We start from the raw sequence: 15,883 nt of genomic DNA on the forward strand, positions 1-15,883 counted from the left end.
ATCTGGGCTTAGTCATTACCAGAGGCAGTTTTACCCTAGGGATCTTAAAAGATAATATTCCACTCTCCGACTTCACTCTTCTTTTAAGTTCTCACTCTTTTCTTACTACCACTTTATAAAAATTTTAAACTTTTTCTGTATCCCTAATACCATGAGTTAATATATAATTCTAGAATATCATAAGTACTTTAAGTATTTGTTAAATGAATGAATGAAGCTAAATGACAGACTATCAAAACTGCCTTCAATCTAAAAGCATAAAACACATAGTAGTTACCAAATATTTGACACAACCCTGGGCCTAATTCCATATCTCTAAAATTATCTATCATTGTAACCTGAAAGTTGCTTATTTTCATTCTCTAAAGCAGATCAGTAACAGTCTGTACTATCTGTAATGAGTCTACAGACTATGATGAGATAACAGAAATTGAGCATATGCTCAGCAAGCTTAATAGCAATTTAACAAAGTAATTTTTACTTCTGATGAATCTAATTAAATATTCGGATTGTATTTTACACACCTTTGAGTTTTTCACCTAATTTTTCTAATAATTCACTTTCATTGATTTCATAAAAGTAAAATACAAATAAAAACATATTGGACTATGGCCAATCAGAAGTTTAAAACACTGATCACTTACTACAGATAGTTTGAGAAAGCACTGCTACAGAGCAATGATTAACCTGTTTAGAGTAACATACTTCTTGGAAAGTTGGATTAAAGCTATGAAATCTCCTGTATATAACACACACAAAAGAAATTTTACATCCAATTCATTTTATTTTACTGGAACTATGATAACACAAAATAAGTTTTAAAAGAATTGTCCTGGTCCTATTTTTTCCTGGAAAAATGTAAGGTGATATCCTTTTAAAAAGAAAATAAATCTAAATTGTACAAATGAACTAAGAAATAAATTTTAATTCTGCTCAAAAGTAAATTTTATGAAATACACTGTTTTTGCTTGGCTTGAAAACGAAGTTAACATTTTTCAGTGATCTTTGATGAGGCAACACATCATCTATCATATCTACTTTCTACTTCTCATTTCAATTGCAGCAAAGCTGAAAACTCCCACTCACTAGGGAACATAGTATCGAACAAAACCAGAGATCTCATAGCCTCTTTTCTCCCAAGGATTCTACAGTGTTTCCAGGTATTTACAAATGCCTACTTCCGGAGAAACTGATGAGCTTGTCCACTCTTTAATCTCTAAAGCACTTCCATCAGCACAGAAAAGTCTCCACAGTTGTCCACCTCCAGTCTGTACTTCCAAATAGTACTATTTTAAAGAGCATAGATTTCCACATTTACCATAAAGGTTCCTGGAGGGCAGTGTGTTAAAAATTTACCTCGGTCAAAGGCTGAAAACACCTATCATCCAACAACTGGATCAAGAACTAACTTAACTCTTAAAAAACTCTTCCATAAAAAGTAATTGTAATTTGACAGGAAAAATTCAAACCATGCTATAAATTGAAAAATCAGTCAAGTACTTATCTTTTGGCAAGTCTGGAGTGAAATGGACTTCAGAAGAGTAGAGAAGAACTTCACTAAATCTCTTGAAAAGGTAGAATCAAGGCCTTGGCCACAGCAAACAAGACATCTTTAAAGACTACTGGCAGAACTTGGGAAGAAGATGGCGGCAGAGAGAGGAGTGGAAGCTAGTTTTTCCCCCTGGAACAACTAATAAACAACCAGGAACAACTAGGAAATAATCTGGAATGACTGCAGGGGGACAAATGTGACTGTCCACTCATCATACACCAACCTGAAATGGGAGGAATGCCCTAGATCGCAGCATAAAATCTGTAAGTAAAAACTGTGGACCTGAGCCAGGAGGCCCTGCCCCCCACAGCCCGAACTGCGAACCCTCGCAGTGCTAGAGAGCAGCACTCTCCAAGCAAGCAAATATAGTTCAGCTGAGCTCCAACTGAGTTTTTAATTGGCAAACATGGACTGCTCAATACAAGCTATGACTGGCCCTGAAGGGAGCTTTCTGTTCCTTTTTCAGCTCAGTGGAGAAAGCCTTAGCCATTTTCAGTTCCCAGTGCTCTGACCCAGACAAGTGTGGAGTTAACACAGCCAGAGAGACTATTCAAATGTAAATGACCTCTCTCTAGGGGGTGTATCTTCCCTAAGAGGAAGAAGGTGGTGCCACGCTCTACTATTCACCTTCCATTCAGAACCAGACCCCAGAGCCTGGGGGAAACAGCCATGAGCCACACCTCCTTACACCAGTCTGGCGCTACAGGCTGACAGGTGCCACCTGCTGCGCAGAAAAGCACAGTGACTTGAGGCCTCACAAGGTGTGCCAATCTTCTAAGACACACCCTCAGGAGACATGATACTATTCCCTCCTTCCAAGAACTGAGCCCATTCTGGTCTGGGAAACCCTGATCGAGGTAACCAAGGAAACCAGATGCCTAGACAACAGAAAACTACAACCTACACTAAGAAAAATGAAGTTATGGACCAATCAAAGGAACAAACTTACACTTCAACTGACATACAGAAATTTAAACAACTAGTGCTGGATCAATTCAGAAAGTTTGGGGATCATATGGCAAAACAAATGAAGCATATAATGATACTGGGAATACATAAGGTAGAAATCGAAAGTTTGAAAAAACAACTGACAGAATCTATGGAAATGAAAGGCACAACACACGAGAAGGACATAATGGAGACATACAACAGCGGATCTCAAGAGGCAGAGGAAAACACTCAGGAACTGGAGAACAAGGCAACTGAAAGCCTACACACAAAAGAACAGATAGAGAAAAGAATGGAAAAATAAGAGCAATGTCTTCGGGAACTTAAGGACAAAACAAAATGCAGGAATGTACATGTCATTGGTGTCCCAGAAGGAGAAGAGAAGGGAAAAGAGGCTGTGCTGGTTTGGACGTATTATGTCCCCCAAAACACCATTATCTTTGATGCAGTCTTATATGGGCAGGAAATGTATTGGTGTTGATTGGGTTGGAGACTTTGGATGTTTCCGTGGAGATGTGATCACTCAACTGTGGGCGAGATCTTTCACTGGGTAATTTCCATGGAGGTGTGGCCCCACCCATTCAGCATGGGCCTTGATTAGTTTATTGGAGCACTATATACGCTTAGACAGAAGGAGCAAGCTTGCTACAGCCAAGAGGGACACTTTGAAGAATGCACAGGACCTGAGAGAGGAACTGCAGTTTACAGAGACATTATGGAGACAGCCTTTGAAAGCAGACTTTTGCTCCAGAGAAGTAAAGAGAGGACAAACACCTCAAGAGCAACTGAGAGTGACATTTTGGGGAGAAGCTGAAGCCTAGAGAGGAACGTCCTGGGAGAAAGCCATTTTGAAACCAGAACTCTGGAGCAGATGCCAGCCACATGCCTTCCCAGCTAACAGCAGTTTTCCAGACACCATTGGCCATCCTCGATTGGAAGTACCCGATTGCTGATGCATTACCTTGGACACTTTATGGCCTTAAGACAGTAACTGTGTAACCAAATAACCCCCCTTTTATAAAAGCCAATCCATTTCTAGTGTTTTGCATTCCAGCAGCATTAGCAAACTAGAACAGGGACAGAAGCAATAATAGAGGAAATAATCAATGAAAATTTCCCATCTCTTATGAAAGACATAAAATTACAGATCCAAGAAGTGCAGCGGCGTACCACAAACAGAACAGATCCAGATAGGCCTATGCCAAGACACTTAATAATCAGATGATCAAACATCAAAGATAAAAAGAGAATCCTGAAAGCAGCAAGAGAAAAGCGATCCATCGCATACAAAGGAAGCTTGATAAGACTATGTGTGAATTTCTCAATAGAAACCATGGAGGCAAGAAGAAGGAAGTGGGGTGTCATATTTAAGATACTTAAAGAGAAAAACCACCAACCAAGAATCCTATATCCAGCAAAACTGTCCTTCAAATATGCGGGGGAGCTTAAAATATTCTCTGATAAACAGACAAAGACAGAGTTTGTGAATAAGACAACTGCTCTACAGCAAATACTAAAGGGAACATTACAGACAGAAAGGAAAAGAAAGGAGTGAGAGGTTTGGAACACAATTTTGGGAGATAGTAGCAAAACAATGTAAGTACACTGAACAAAGATGACTGTGAGTATGTTTGAAATAGGAAGGTTAGGAGCATGTGGTACACCAGAAGGAAAGAGGAAAGATAAAGACTGGGACTGTATGACTCAGTGAAACCTAGGGTGCTCAACAATTGTGATAAAAGGTACAAATATGGTTCTACATGAGGTAGAACAAATGAATGTCAACATTGCAAGATGTTAAAAATGGGGTGGGATTGGGGGAAAAATACAATCAATGCAAATTAGAGATTACAGTTAACAGAAACATTGTATTATGCTTCCTGTAATATAATATAGGCAATATACCAAAGCTAAATGCATATGGGGGGGACATGGGGAAGGGTATGGGACTCCTGGCATTGGTGATGTTGTCTGACTCTTTATTCTACTTTAGTTTAATGCTATCTTTCCTTTTGTTGTTTCCTAGCTGTCGTGTTTTGTTTTGTTTTGTTTCTTCTCTTTCTTTTTTTATTTTTCTCCTGTCTCTCTACCTTCTTTGACTCTTCCTCCTCCTTTGTGGAAGAAATGGAGATGTCCTTATATAGACAGTGGTGATGGTGCTGAATACATAAATACGTGACTATACAGGGAACCAACGACTGTTTACTTAGGATGGAATGTATGGTGTGTGAACAAAACCATCTTTAAAAAAAATGGGTTGATGAAGAAACACTGAGGGCACTACATTGAGTGAAATCAGACAGACACATAAGGACAAATATTGTAGGGTCTCATTGATATGAACTAATTATAATATGTAAACTCATAGACATGAAATATAAGTTACCAGGATATAGAACGAGCAATTGCTTAGTATGAGCAGAATGTTCAAGTAGGGTGAACTTAAATGTTTGGAAATGGACAGAGGTGATGACAGCACGTTGTGAGAATAACTAACAGTGCTGAATGGTGTGTGAAGGTGGTGGAAAAGGTAAGCTCAGAGCCATGTATGTCACCAGAAGGAAAGCTGGAAGTTAAAAGACGGGAATGTTTAAAACAGTGAATCTTGTGGTGGACAATGTCTGTGATTAATTGTACAAATATTAGAAATCTCTCTCACAAACTAGAACAAATGTATGACACTATTAACTAGAAGTTAATAATAGAGAGGCATATAGGAAAAAATATATATACCTATTGCAAACTATATACTTCAGTTAGTAGTATTTTAATATTCTTTCTTCAACAGTAACGAATGTACTATACCAAAACTATGAATCAATAACGGGGGCGGGGTGGCTAGGGGTATGGGAGGATTTGAGTTTCCTTTTTTTTTGTCTTTATTTCTTTTCTGGAGTAATGAAAATGTTCTAAAAATTGTGATCATGGATGCACAGCTGTATGATGGTACCATGGGCAAGTGACTGTACACTTTGGATCTTTGGATAGTTGTATGGTATGTGAACAATCTCAATTGAAAAATTAAAAAAAAAAAGACTATTGGCAAAGTTTTTGATGCCAATGGATGCTAATACAGAAAGCAAAAATTCAAGATATACAGTACTTGTCACCAAGACAAAAGATACACAGGCCATGACTATGTGACTATGTTCATCGTTTTCAAATGCCTCATTAAATTTTATGTGGCTTCTTTAATTTGGCAAGGAACTAAACTATCTTATTGGATATTTCAGAGCAAAGCTTCTGTGTTGAGACCTTATTCATAAAAATATGCACATACATTTTTCTGGTAAATTTTTTTTTCTTCCTCCCATTTTTTATTTTTAAAAATTTCAAGCTTATTGAAAAGTTAAATATAGTATAATAAATGCCTATCCTACAAAGCCACAATACATTATCACACCCAAGAATAAAATACAATATTATCTAATACATAATCCATATTCAGATCTCCCCAATTATGCCCCAAATGTCCGTTATAGCTATTTTTTCCCCTATCAAGGATCCAATTAAGGATCACCCATTACATTTGGTTGTTGGGTCTCTTTAATCTAGAAAAGTCTCCTTGACTTTTTCATCTTTTATGGCATTCGACACTTTTTAACAGCCTATGCTAGGTATGCTGTAGAATGTCCAACATTTTGGATTACTCAGACTGTTTGCTCATAATTAAATTGTGAGAAAACATTTATTGCAAAACACAACATAGGTACGTGCCATTACATGGCATCAGGAGGCCACATCACCACAGGCTGTTCCATGTTTTTTTCATAAACAGACCATAACTTGTACATAACTTGTAACTCTCTAAGGTAGTATACATCAATCTCTCATTGTAAAGATATGTTTTCCCCCTTGTGATTAATAAGCAATTGTGGGAAGATTTTTTTTTGAAACTGACTGTTGTCCAACAACTTTTCACCTAATGCTTTAGAATCCATTGATGATTCTTGCCTGACTTCAAGTATTCCAATGCTGGCTGTAAAATGGTGAATTTTTTTTCCTAAATTTTCTCATCCCATCTACATTTATTAGCTGGTATTCTGCTGTAAAAGGAACTTTACCTCTTCACCCCCAAATTTCTTATTATCACTATGATTCATGAATTTATTTTTAATTTAATGTATCATAATCTATTTCTACCATTATTTTTCAAATCCAGGGGTACATGCCTGACTCAATAAATTGTTATAATTATGGTAAGAAAACCTACAGTTTTCCAAACAAATTCTTCTCAATTCTGCATACTTCTCTCAAGTTTCAGGTTATGTTACAAAATCACTACTGACTCAAATCTGTAGAACTGCACTGTCCAAAACATTAGACACTAGCTATTTAAATTAAGTTAATATAAATTAAAAATCAGTTCCTCAGTCCCACTGGCCATATTTCAAATGTTCAACAGCCACATGTGGTAAAAGCTACTGTTTTGGACAGCGCTGCTCTAGAATAGATGGAAGGAGGGATTGGGATTCTAGAACAGCATTGGTAAATAAAAATATAATGTAAACTACATATTTAATTTTAAATTCTCTAGCACACACATTGGAAAAAAAATTAAAAAGAAACAAGTGAAACTAATTTTTTTTAATGAGCTATCTGGCATTCTTCTTTTGTACTAAATCTTCAAAATTAATGTACACAGATCAGTACACCTCAATTTAGACTAGCCACATTTCAAGTGCTCAACAGCCACATGTCTAGTGACAATCATATTAACAGCATGCTCTAAAAGATCCCTCTTTAATGAAGTTGGAAAGAGCTAGAATACCGTAGTCTTAAAAAAAAAACTTTTTTCATAAACAGACCATAACTTGTATAAAAAAATCCCTGACATGTAAATTATTTTATATATTACCCTCCAGTCTTCTCTTTAATGTTTATATAATTTCAATATACCCTTTTAAAATCTCCAAATTTGGATTACTTCAAAATTAGATTACCTTGCTGCTTTTAATGTTTCTTCTGCAAGACCTTCTTCTTTTACTAGTTCTTCAAAATTTACAATATCTTCAAGATCAGGGACAAATCTACATCATAATTAGAGAAACAATATTAGGGCAAGTAAAATATATGCAAGTGATGCAGATATGAATGGGGTAATTTAGCACCAAATTTTTCAACTACGTATTTGGAAACAAATTTGCATTTCAGTTATATCATTAATTCACAACTTCAGTTTCAAAGTTGAATTTTAGATATGAATAATCAAATTTTAATCCTCAAAATCAAGTAATCTCTAGCGCCATTCACAAACTATATTGATAAAATAAATTAACTATAACCTTAAGAGAAATAAATGTTTTCAAAGATAAGGTCTAATGCTGTCTTAAAATTTAAGGAGAAAAAAAAAAAAGCCAAACATTTAACTAGTAGAATCAATGGCTTTGCTTTCCCTTCTTGATAAGATTACTTCCAATAAAGATAGATTTGAATGAGATAAATTTTTAAAGAGCATAAACAGGATAACAATGATATTTGCATTCATACCTAATGGCATTGCTGCTACAATGAAGACCACCAGATCTTATCATTCGTACATAGCCCATAGCATTACCTTGAAAACCACACAAAAAAAATCAGATATTTATAAAAACATAGCTAAACTCTAACAATCAGGAACACAGTTACACAGAGCAGTCAATTACAAAGTGTCCAATCCTAAGTTCCAAATGATTCTCCTGTATTTTACTTCAATTCTTGTTTCCTAAAGAGCAAAACTGTTAGACATTTCTGCAAAGTGTAAATACGTCTATACATCTATAACAAATATTTAAAAATAAATTTAACTCTTGCATTTGATAAACCAAAATTTTTAAATGATAACTACATAAAAGACAAATATTTTAAAATTAACATATCAATAATTTCTTCACTCTCACATTGAGAGCCTGTCTCTATCTCACACACACACGCACATGTGCATGCATACACAGGCACACACACATAGATACACAGAGACGTACTGCTGGGAATGATATCAAGAAAGCCTTATTAGATACCTCCCCAAATTTTTATCTCCACCTGGACCTCTCCTCTGAATGCTAGAATTGTTTATCCAACACCTGTATCCACATGTCTAAGCGGAATTTTATATTTAGTATGTCCTGGTCAAATTCAAGGCCTTAACTGCCGATTATATTGCCTATCTCAGAAAATGGAAATTCCAGGTGCTCAGGCCAAATGCCTTGGAGACATCCCTGATGGATACAAATTTGATATGAATATAGTGGAATCCCTTCATTTATCACCACTTTCCCAGCTATCACCCTTTCCAAACCAGTGTCATCTCCTACCTAGACCACTACAATATGCAATGGCCTCCTGGTTCTACTTCCACCTTTAGCACCCTGTCCCATGCCCCAATCTTTTATCTACATAGCAGCTAGTGATTATTTTAAAACTAAGTCTGAGCATGTTATTCCTTTTCTGAGAATGCTACAATGGCTTTCCATCTCAGAATAAAATCCAAACTCTTTACATGGCCAACACAGCCCTGCATGATCTTGCCCCTTGTTGCTGTTCTGACATCAAGTCCTACCACTCAGGTCTTCACTAACTCAATTTCACTCCTGCCTGTACCTCAAAAACTGCTAAGCAGACTCACTTTTGTATGGTATGCACTTCCCCTAAATATGGCACATGGCTTACTCCCCGTTTATTTAGGTCTCTGCTTAAATGTCTCCACCTCAGAGCTTTCCCTGAACATCACTGGATAAATAACACACCCTATACCCATTACATCTCCTTGTTCTGCTTTTATTTCTTCTTAGCACTTACCACAAATGCAAAACTATCATTCTATTTGCATCTTCCCCAACTAGAATGAAAGATCCATGAGTAGGGCCTTTGTTTTCTTCACTACCCTATCCCTAGAGCCAACATGTCCTGGAACATAGTAGGAATGCAATAAATATTGCTGAATTGAATTGAAATTACTTGGGAGAAAGAATAAATGGTAACTATGTTTTACATACATCATTGCATCTGACATTTTAAACAGCCCTACAAAGCAGAATCTATTTTATGACCTATCACAATATTAGACGTGGTGTTAAAATGTTTTTTTTTAATGTGCATCTTAGAAAAATAAGATGTAGTTTCACTGTTTCCCTTTAACCTGTCAGATCAATGTCTGAACTGATCAAAATTTGTTACTGAGAGACAAAAATATAGTGGTTAAGAGCAAAAGCTCTGAAGCCAGACTACCTGGGTTCAAATATGGACTCTGCTCCTTTTTAGCTATTAAGACCTAGGGCAAGTTATACAACATCTTTTTATCTCAATGATGAAATGAGTTACTTCATCTGTTAAATTAAGCTCCACAAAGACAGAGACTTTGTTGGCCATCATATATCTATCACCAGCTCTTAGAAACATTTTTTGTCCTCAATAAATGCTTTTGGAATCCATGATGGAAATAATAACTACTTCAAAGTGTTGTTGCAATCTTTAAATGAACTAAAACTCATATAAATGCTAAAGCATTAGAGCAGCCCTGGCACATAGTAGATGTTCAATAAATGTTAGTGGTGGCAGTGTTATTTCATTAGGCAAGTTTTAAGAGAAAAGGACTTTTCATTTTGTTTCCAGCTTTAAGATTCTTTACTCCTTTTCTCAAGATATTTAATAACAGACTCATAAGCACATTACAGGGATATAAGCAGAAAAAAAGAATCTGTATTTTCTAGGAGAATAAAGAATAAAATGCTGGAACAAAACGAAAAGGATAAAATTCCCCAACTGTGGTATGCATCCTGGGGTACTCGAGATGAGGTTAGATGGCACAATGAACAGCATTTATTTTAGTGGTATTGTATTTTGATGTGTATTAGGGGGAAAATGACTAGCATATGAAACCCACGAATCAATTATTGTTGTTTTTAGAACAAAATTATTCTTTTAAAAATATAAAAACATGAAATAACAAAATAGGCATTTTATTCACATGGGCAAAGACTCCAATATTAGTATGTCAATAAAGTTTAAGAAACACTGCTCTAAAAAACCAAAACAAAACACAGAACTGTACAACACAAACAGGGAACCGTAATGTAAACCATGGACTATAGTTAATTGTACAACTATAATAATATTCTTTCATCAATTGTAACAAATGTACCACACTAATGCAAGGTGTTATCAATAGGGATACATAGGAATTCTGTATTTTCTGTGTGATTTTTATGTAAACCTACGACTTTCCCAATAAATAAATAAAAGAAACACTGCTTTAGAAGAACAGCTGTCCATAAACCCTACTATTAAGGGTCTTAACTCCCATACACATGCAAAATTGTAGGTGTATGTGTATATGGACATTGTTCTAGATGAATCAGTCAGAGCTTTTATCAGATTCTCAAAAAAAGGTTAAGAACTATTGCTACAGAAGTCTGCCACCTAATAAGAGACCAAAAGTCTCCTTAAAAGAAAATAACACTTGTTTGGCAGTATCATACTAAATAGTTTAGAGTAAAATTTTACAAAGGTACTTTGTACTTGTACTAAACCTAAAGGAAATGCCTAATATGCAAACCAATTCTTTTATAAAATTTAAGTTAGTGTTCAGTGACTTTACTTCAGAATTAAATGCTTGTAATATCTTTCCCACTAATAAATTTCAAGCCTCTTGAGAGCAAAGGCCGTGTATTTCTCATCTTTTGCATCGCCATCACTAAGTGAAGTATCAAATGTTTGATAAATGAATGAACGAATCTCAGACGGCATAATTTTACAAAATATAGTCAATAAAGATTTACTAACTTTTCAGTGTCTACAAACTGTGAAGAATATAAATAAAACACCTTTGGGTTTAGAGCTGAAAAACCCTGGTTACATTCCAGCACCATTTATATATTTCTCTGAGTTTCTCATTTTTCATCTTTAAAATAGTGATTACATGCCTATCTCACAGGGTTACTGGGAGGATATTAACAGAGAAAATTTATATGAAAAGCTTAAAGAAATATAATATTTTATCTATGAATATTTATAAATGTAGTTCTTACTTTTAAATATAATGTAACATATTTCAGAAGACAAGCTCAAAAAATTACATGGCATGGCATGGCCTGGCATGGTAGTAGGACAACTTAAGAAATTATATGCATAAATATGAAATGTAGTATAAAAAATAACATTCACTATCTCATCTTTAACTAAACATATAAGTAACTTATTAACTTAAATTATTAATTAACTTTTCATGTAAATCTTTCATACCTTCCCATTTAGACTGCAACCTGGATGAACCTCTATCAGAAGCCCCAAACAGTTTCTTGAACAGTAGGTACCCAATTCCTATTTGGGTCTTACCAACTGATTATTAATTATGAAAATGGTCTTTGAGATGAGCTACTTATTAAGTATATTTTTCATTTTATTGAACAGGTTTATTTAACTTATTTTAGTCTACATTCTAGCAATTATTTCTGCAACAATACTTAAATGGTACCTGAAAAAGTTTTGGTAATAAAACAACAGAAAATTACCCTAGTGGAATAAAGGTGAACTCTAGCATTCACGTAACAAGCTGTTTATTAGTATGAGATATGTAATACATGAGATAGATTCTCAGGATTTATATTTTATTTCCAAAAACTTTTATAATAACTCACCAATTTGGCTGATGAGTTGCCTGAATTGATCAAGGTAGCTCTGTCCCTCTGGTGTTATTCCGAGTTTTCTGATGCCTCGATTGAATTTTTCTGCTCTTTCAAAAGGATACTAGAGAGATAATTTAAAAACTACCTTAAAGACCATTAAGGCATAAATGCCTACTAAATCAACCATGTCGATACCATTTTTCTTTCTAATTCTGTATTTCCTTTAAAAAACCACTCATGACAAAAAATAAACTTATAAAGCAAAAAGTACCAGTGTTCAAGGTCAATGTAAACTAAAAATTTTTTATTTCTGACATTAGCTACTTAGCTACTTAGAATAATAATCAACGCCATCAAACAATTTCCTCACCACCATTATTAGTCTCCTAGCACCCAACTTCTATCATACAGATAAAGGAAACCAATTCCTCCTGTACGCACTTGTTCAGAGACATGTGGCCAAGTTCCTGCAGGCTGAGTAAGTTATTAGGGACTCAAACACTCTCCTTCCCAACTAACACAAGTAAGTTGGGATAAATTTCTAGCTGCCGTCACCAATTAAAAATGACTTTTTCACATCAGGGTTGATTAAAAGATTTAGGAAAGTATTCGTTTTATAGTAAGAACAAAAGCAAGAAATTCTTACACAACAATAGCATTTTATGTCACTGAATAATAGTAATCTCTTCCAATATAAATGTGATAGTTGTTAAAATTATTGATAACTGTAATTTTATCAGGTTATTTTACTAGAAGGTAGTATTTTGCTGTTTTAACATTGAAAAGACCTACCAACTGTTATAAAAGAGGGCTGGAATTAAGTGAACCTTAAGAAAGTTAATTAAAATGGCTCTGGATTTGGCAAATCAAACACAAGACCCATTTAAGCTGGTTGATTCTCTATCCACCACATTCCTCTGTACTGTAACCATGTACAATTAAACAGAGTTTCATTTCTCAATAGAAAAACTCAGCCCACAGGGTAAAGGGAAAGCAGAATTCTTATAAATTATTGGGACTGTCAATTGGTGTAGTATTTTTTAAGTGCTTGGCAATATATGTATCAAAATTTTAAATACTCATATTCATTGTCCTGGAAATTCCTCTTCAAGGAATCTTTCTTTTAAAAAATAGTCTCAAAGCATACAGAAACAGCTGTGTAAGGATGTTACCTGTAACAGTGGAAAGTCAGAGAATTCTAAATATCCTTCAATAGAAAAAGATTAAATAAGTTATAGTATAGAACCATACTACCAACTCTTTAAAAAAATGAGGTAGATCTATGCATACTGACATATAAAGAGAACAATATGTAAAGAATTACTCCACTTTTGTCTTTAAAAACCCAGTAATATATGAGTGTAAATATATGTTTTTCAGTCAGATATATGAAAGGCATCATACTATCTTAATAGCAGCTTCCTCTAGAAAATGAACTGAAAAGAAAGAGAAATGAGGGAGAAAATTTACTTTATGTACTCTATATTGTTTAAATGCTTCAAAATGAGCATGTATTACTTTTGTATTATTTTTAAATAAAGAAAAGTAACACTTGGTACACTGATCATGTAATTTTTCCTTAAACTTTAACCTACCTAAAATTTTAATTTTAAAATTAAAACCCCACAGAGATCTAAGTAATGAATTTTAGCATAAACGTTTACTATACACTAAACAGTTACACCAAACTATCTCAAAAAATATAGAGAGAATACCTTATGATCATTTTGGTCCTTGATTTCCCTGAAAAATCGAATATCTTTAATCAATCTGGATTTGATATGTTCGTCATACATAAATTGGCTAAATATATAGAACTTCTTTTTCAAAAACTGGTAGGTGAAATTAACCTATAAAATCAAAATTCAAAAGGAAGGTTAATATAAAAATAAATTTGAAATAAATGTTTAAAAACAATTATCTAAAATCACTATAGTCTATTATCACATTTGTCCTGAAAATATTTAAGCAAAGTTCTGTATGGCCCATTCATAGTTACAGAACTTCTATAAGCTCTTCCTATACAGTTTTACTTTAAAAAAAAAAAAAAAGGAAAGTGCTGTCACGCTAGACTACACTGTAGTAGGAAACGCTAAACCAGACTCAACAACCTGGTTTTTAAGCCATAAATCACAGTCAGAAGTTTCTATGTTCATCCATTTATAAATTACTAACATATGAAGACTAATATGAAAGTAAGAAACATGATGCTCTTTAAACTTTCCTGAAGAAAGATATTAAACATTCAGTTATTTTCCATAAATATTTTTAAGCACTTCTTTTATGTGCAAGGCTGTGTGCCTGCTCTCCTGCTAGACACCGCCCTAATCTTCATGAAAATTACCTTCTAGCATGGGTGGCAGGAGTTTTAAATAAACAATGTTAAATAAATTATTAAATCACAACCGTAGCATATTATAGAAAACAAATCTTAACCGCAGAAGTGCAGGTGCTTTATGAATGTGTAACAAAAGGCCCTGACATAGAACTCAGAAAACCCTGAGAAAGTAATATTTGAGCTAAGACTGAAATAAAAATAACATCATAAGATGAATTCTGATGTACAGATGGGAGCTTTATAACTAACTTCCATCCCACCACTCTCAGATATTACTAATGGTTTCGGCAAATTTATGCCCTTTTTACTCAGTCTTCATTCACCCAGTTATAGAAAAGGATGCATTCTCAGAACTTTTCTGATGGCTGAAGTATTGTATTCTACCAGCTCTTCTTCTGTTTCTTTTGTTTCCTCATGATCGCCTTTGTAGTCTTTTCTTTATCCTTCCCATTCGTAATACTGGTTAACTATGCCCAACTCTGTCTTTTATCCTTCTATGCCCATTTTATCATCATCAAACATTATTTTTGCATGCCCGTTAGAAAAAGGCAGTGAATAGATGCTGGGAATTTGATCAGTATAAGACACTTCTCTTACTTTAGAGAAGCTTACAATCTAAATAGGAAGGCAGAACAGATACATTTTTTAAAATTAAGAGACTGGTAATTAGTGCTGGGGGATGTGAGAGATGTGATATCACTCATACCTAGATGTATAATGTGAACCATGTACATTGGAGAGAGTGCTTAAAGATATCTGCAGCAGAGAAAATTTAAAGGGAAAAATACCAGCAAGCCAAGCTAGTAACCTTGGAATACATCCAATTTCACAGGATGAAAAAGAGAAAGCGAACCATAAGAAAAGGAAGCAAAAGTGATCAACGAAAGAGGAAAAGAATCATAATCACACAGAGTCTTCAAAGGCAAAAAAAGAGATTCAAGACTAAATGATAAACCAATGAATCCCAGTGAAGTCTAGATCTTTATATCTATGTGCCTAACCCACATTTCCACTTAAATGTCTCAAAGGTACCTCAAGTTCAACACATCTAAGAAAAAATTCATGATCTCATCTACTGACCCTCCTCCCAAAATCTTTAGCATTCCCCATTGCTACCTGGACGAGTCCTAATTTTAAATTTCAAACTCTAACTTTCTGTTTCATTTCCATATTGGTAAACAGCAAAACAGAGCTCCAATCACTTCACTCATCAACTCAAAATACTTCAATAGATTCCTTACTAAAATGGTCCCAACGTAACTTTCCAGTCTTCTCCCTATTCCCTCACTCCCAAATCTGCTTAATACTATTTTGCTACTTAAGCATTCACAGTCTTCTCCCCTCAAGGAGAAATTTACTATGTCCTGAAAACCAGGTAAATTCAGACTTTTCTTTTTCCACAGAAGAAAAAACAGCAAACAAGTTCAAGAGATCCCCCAA

General features: G+C 34.6%; 1 protein-coding gene across 1 annotated transcript in view; it reads right to left on the reverse strand.

The window, feature by feature from the left end:
• WASHC4 (WASH complex subunit 4) overlaps positions 1 to 15,883 on the reverse strand; it is a 143,127-nt gene that overhangs the window by 9,498 nt on the left and 117,746 nt on the right. Inside the window, 4 exon segments of the mRNA XM_037847856.1 lie at positions 7,444 to 7,530; positions 7,991 to 8,057; positions 12,118 to 12,226; positions 13,821 to 13,955. Coding sequence (XP_037703784.1) covers positions 7,444 to 7,530; positions 7,991 to 8,057; positions 12,118 to 12,226; positions 13,821 to 13,955 — 398 coding nt within the window.

This window comes from Choloepus didactylus, chromosome 8 (assembly GCF_015220235.1).
Source record: "Choloepus didactylus isolate mChoDid1 chromosome 8, mChoDid1.pri, whole genome shotgun sequence".
Lineage (NCBI taxonomy): Eukaryota > Metazoa > Chordata > Mammalia > Pilosa > Megalonychidae > Choloepus > Choloepus didactylus.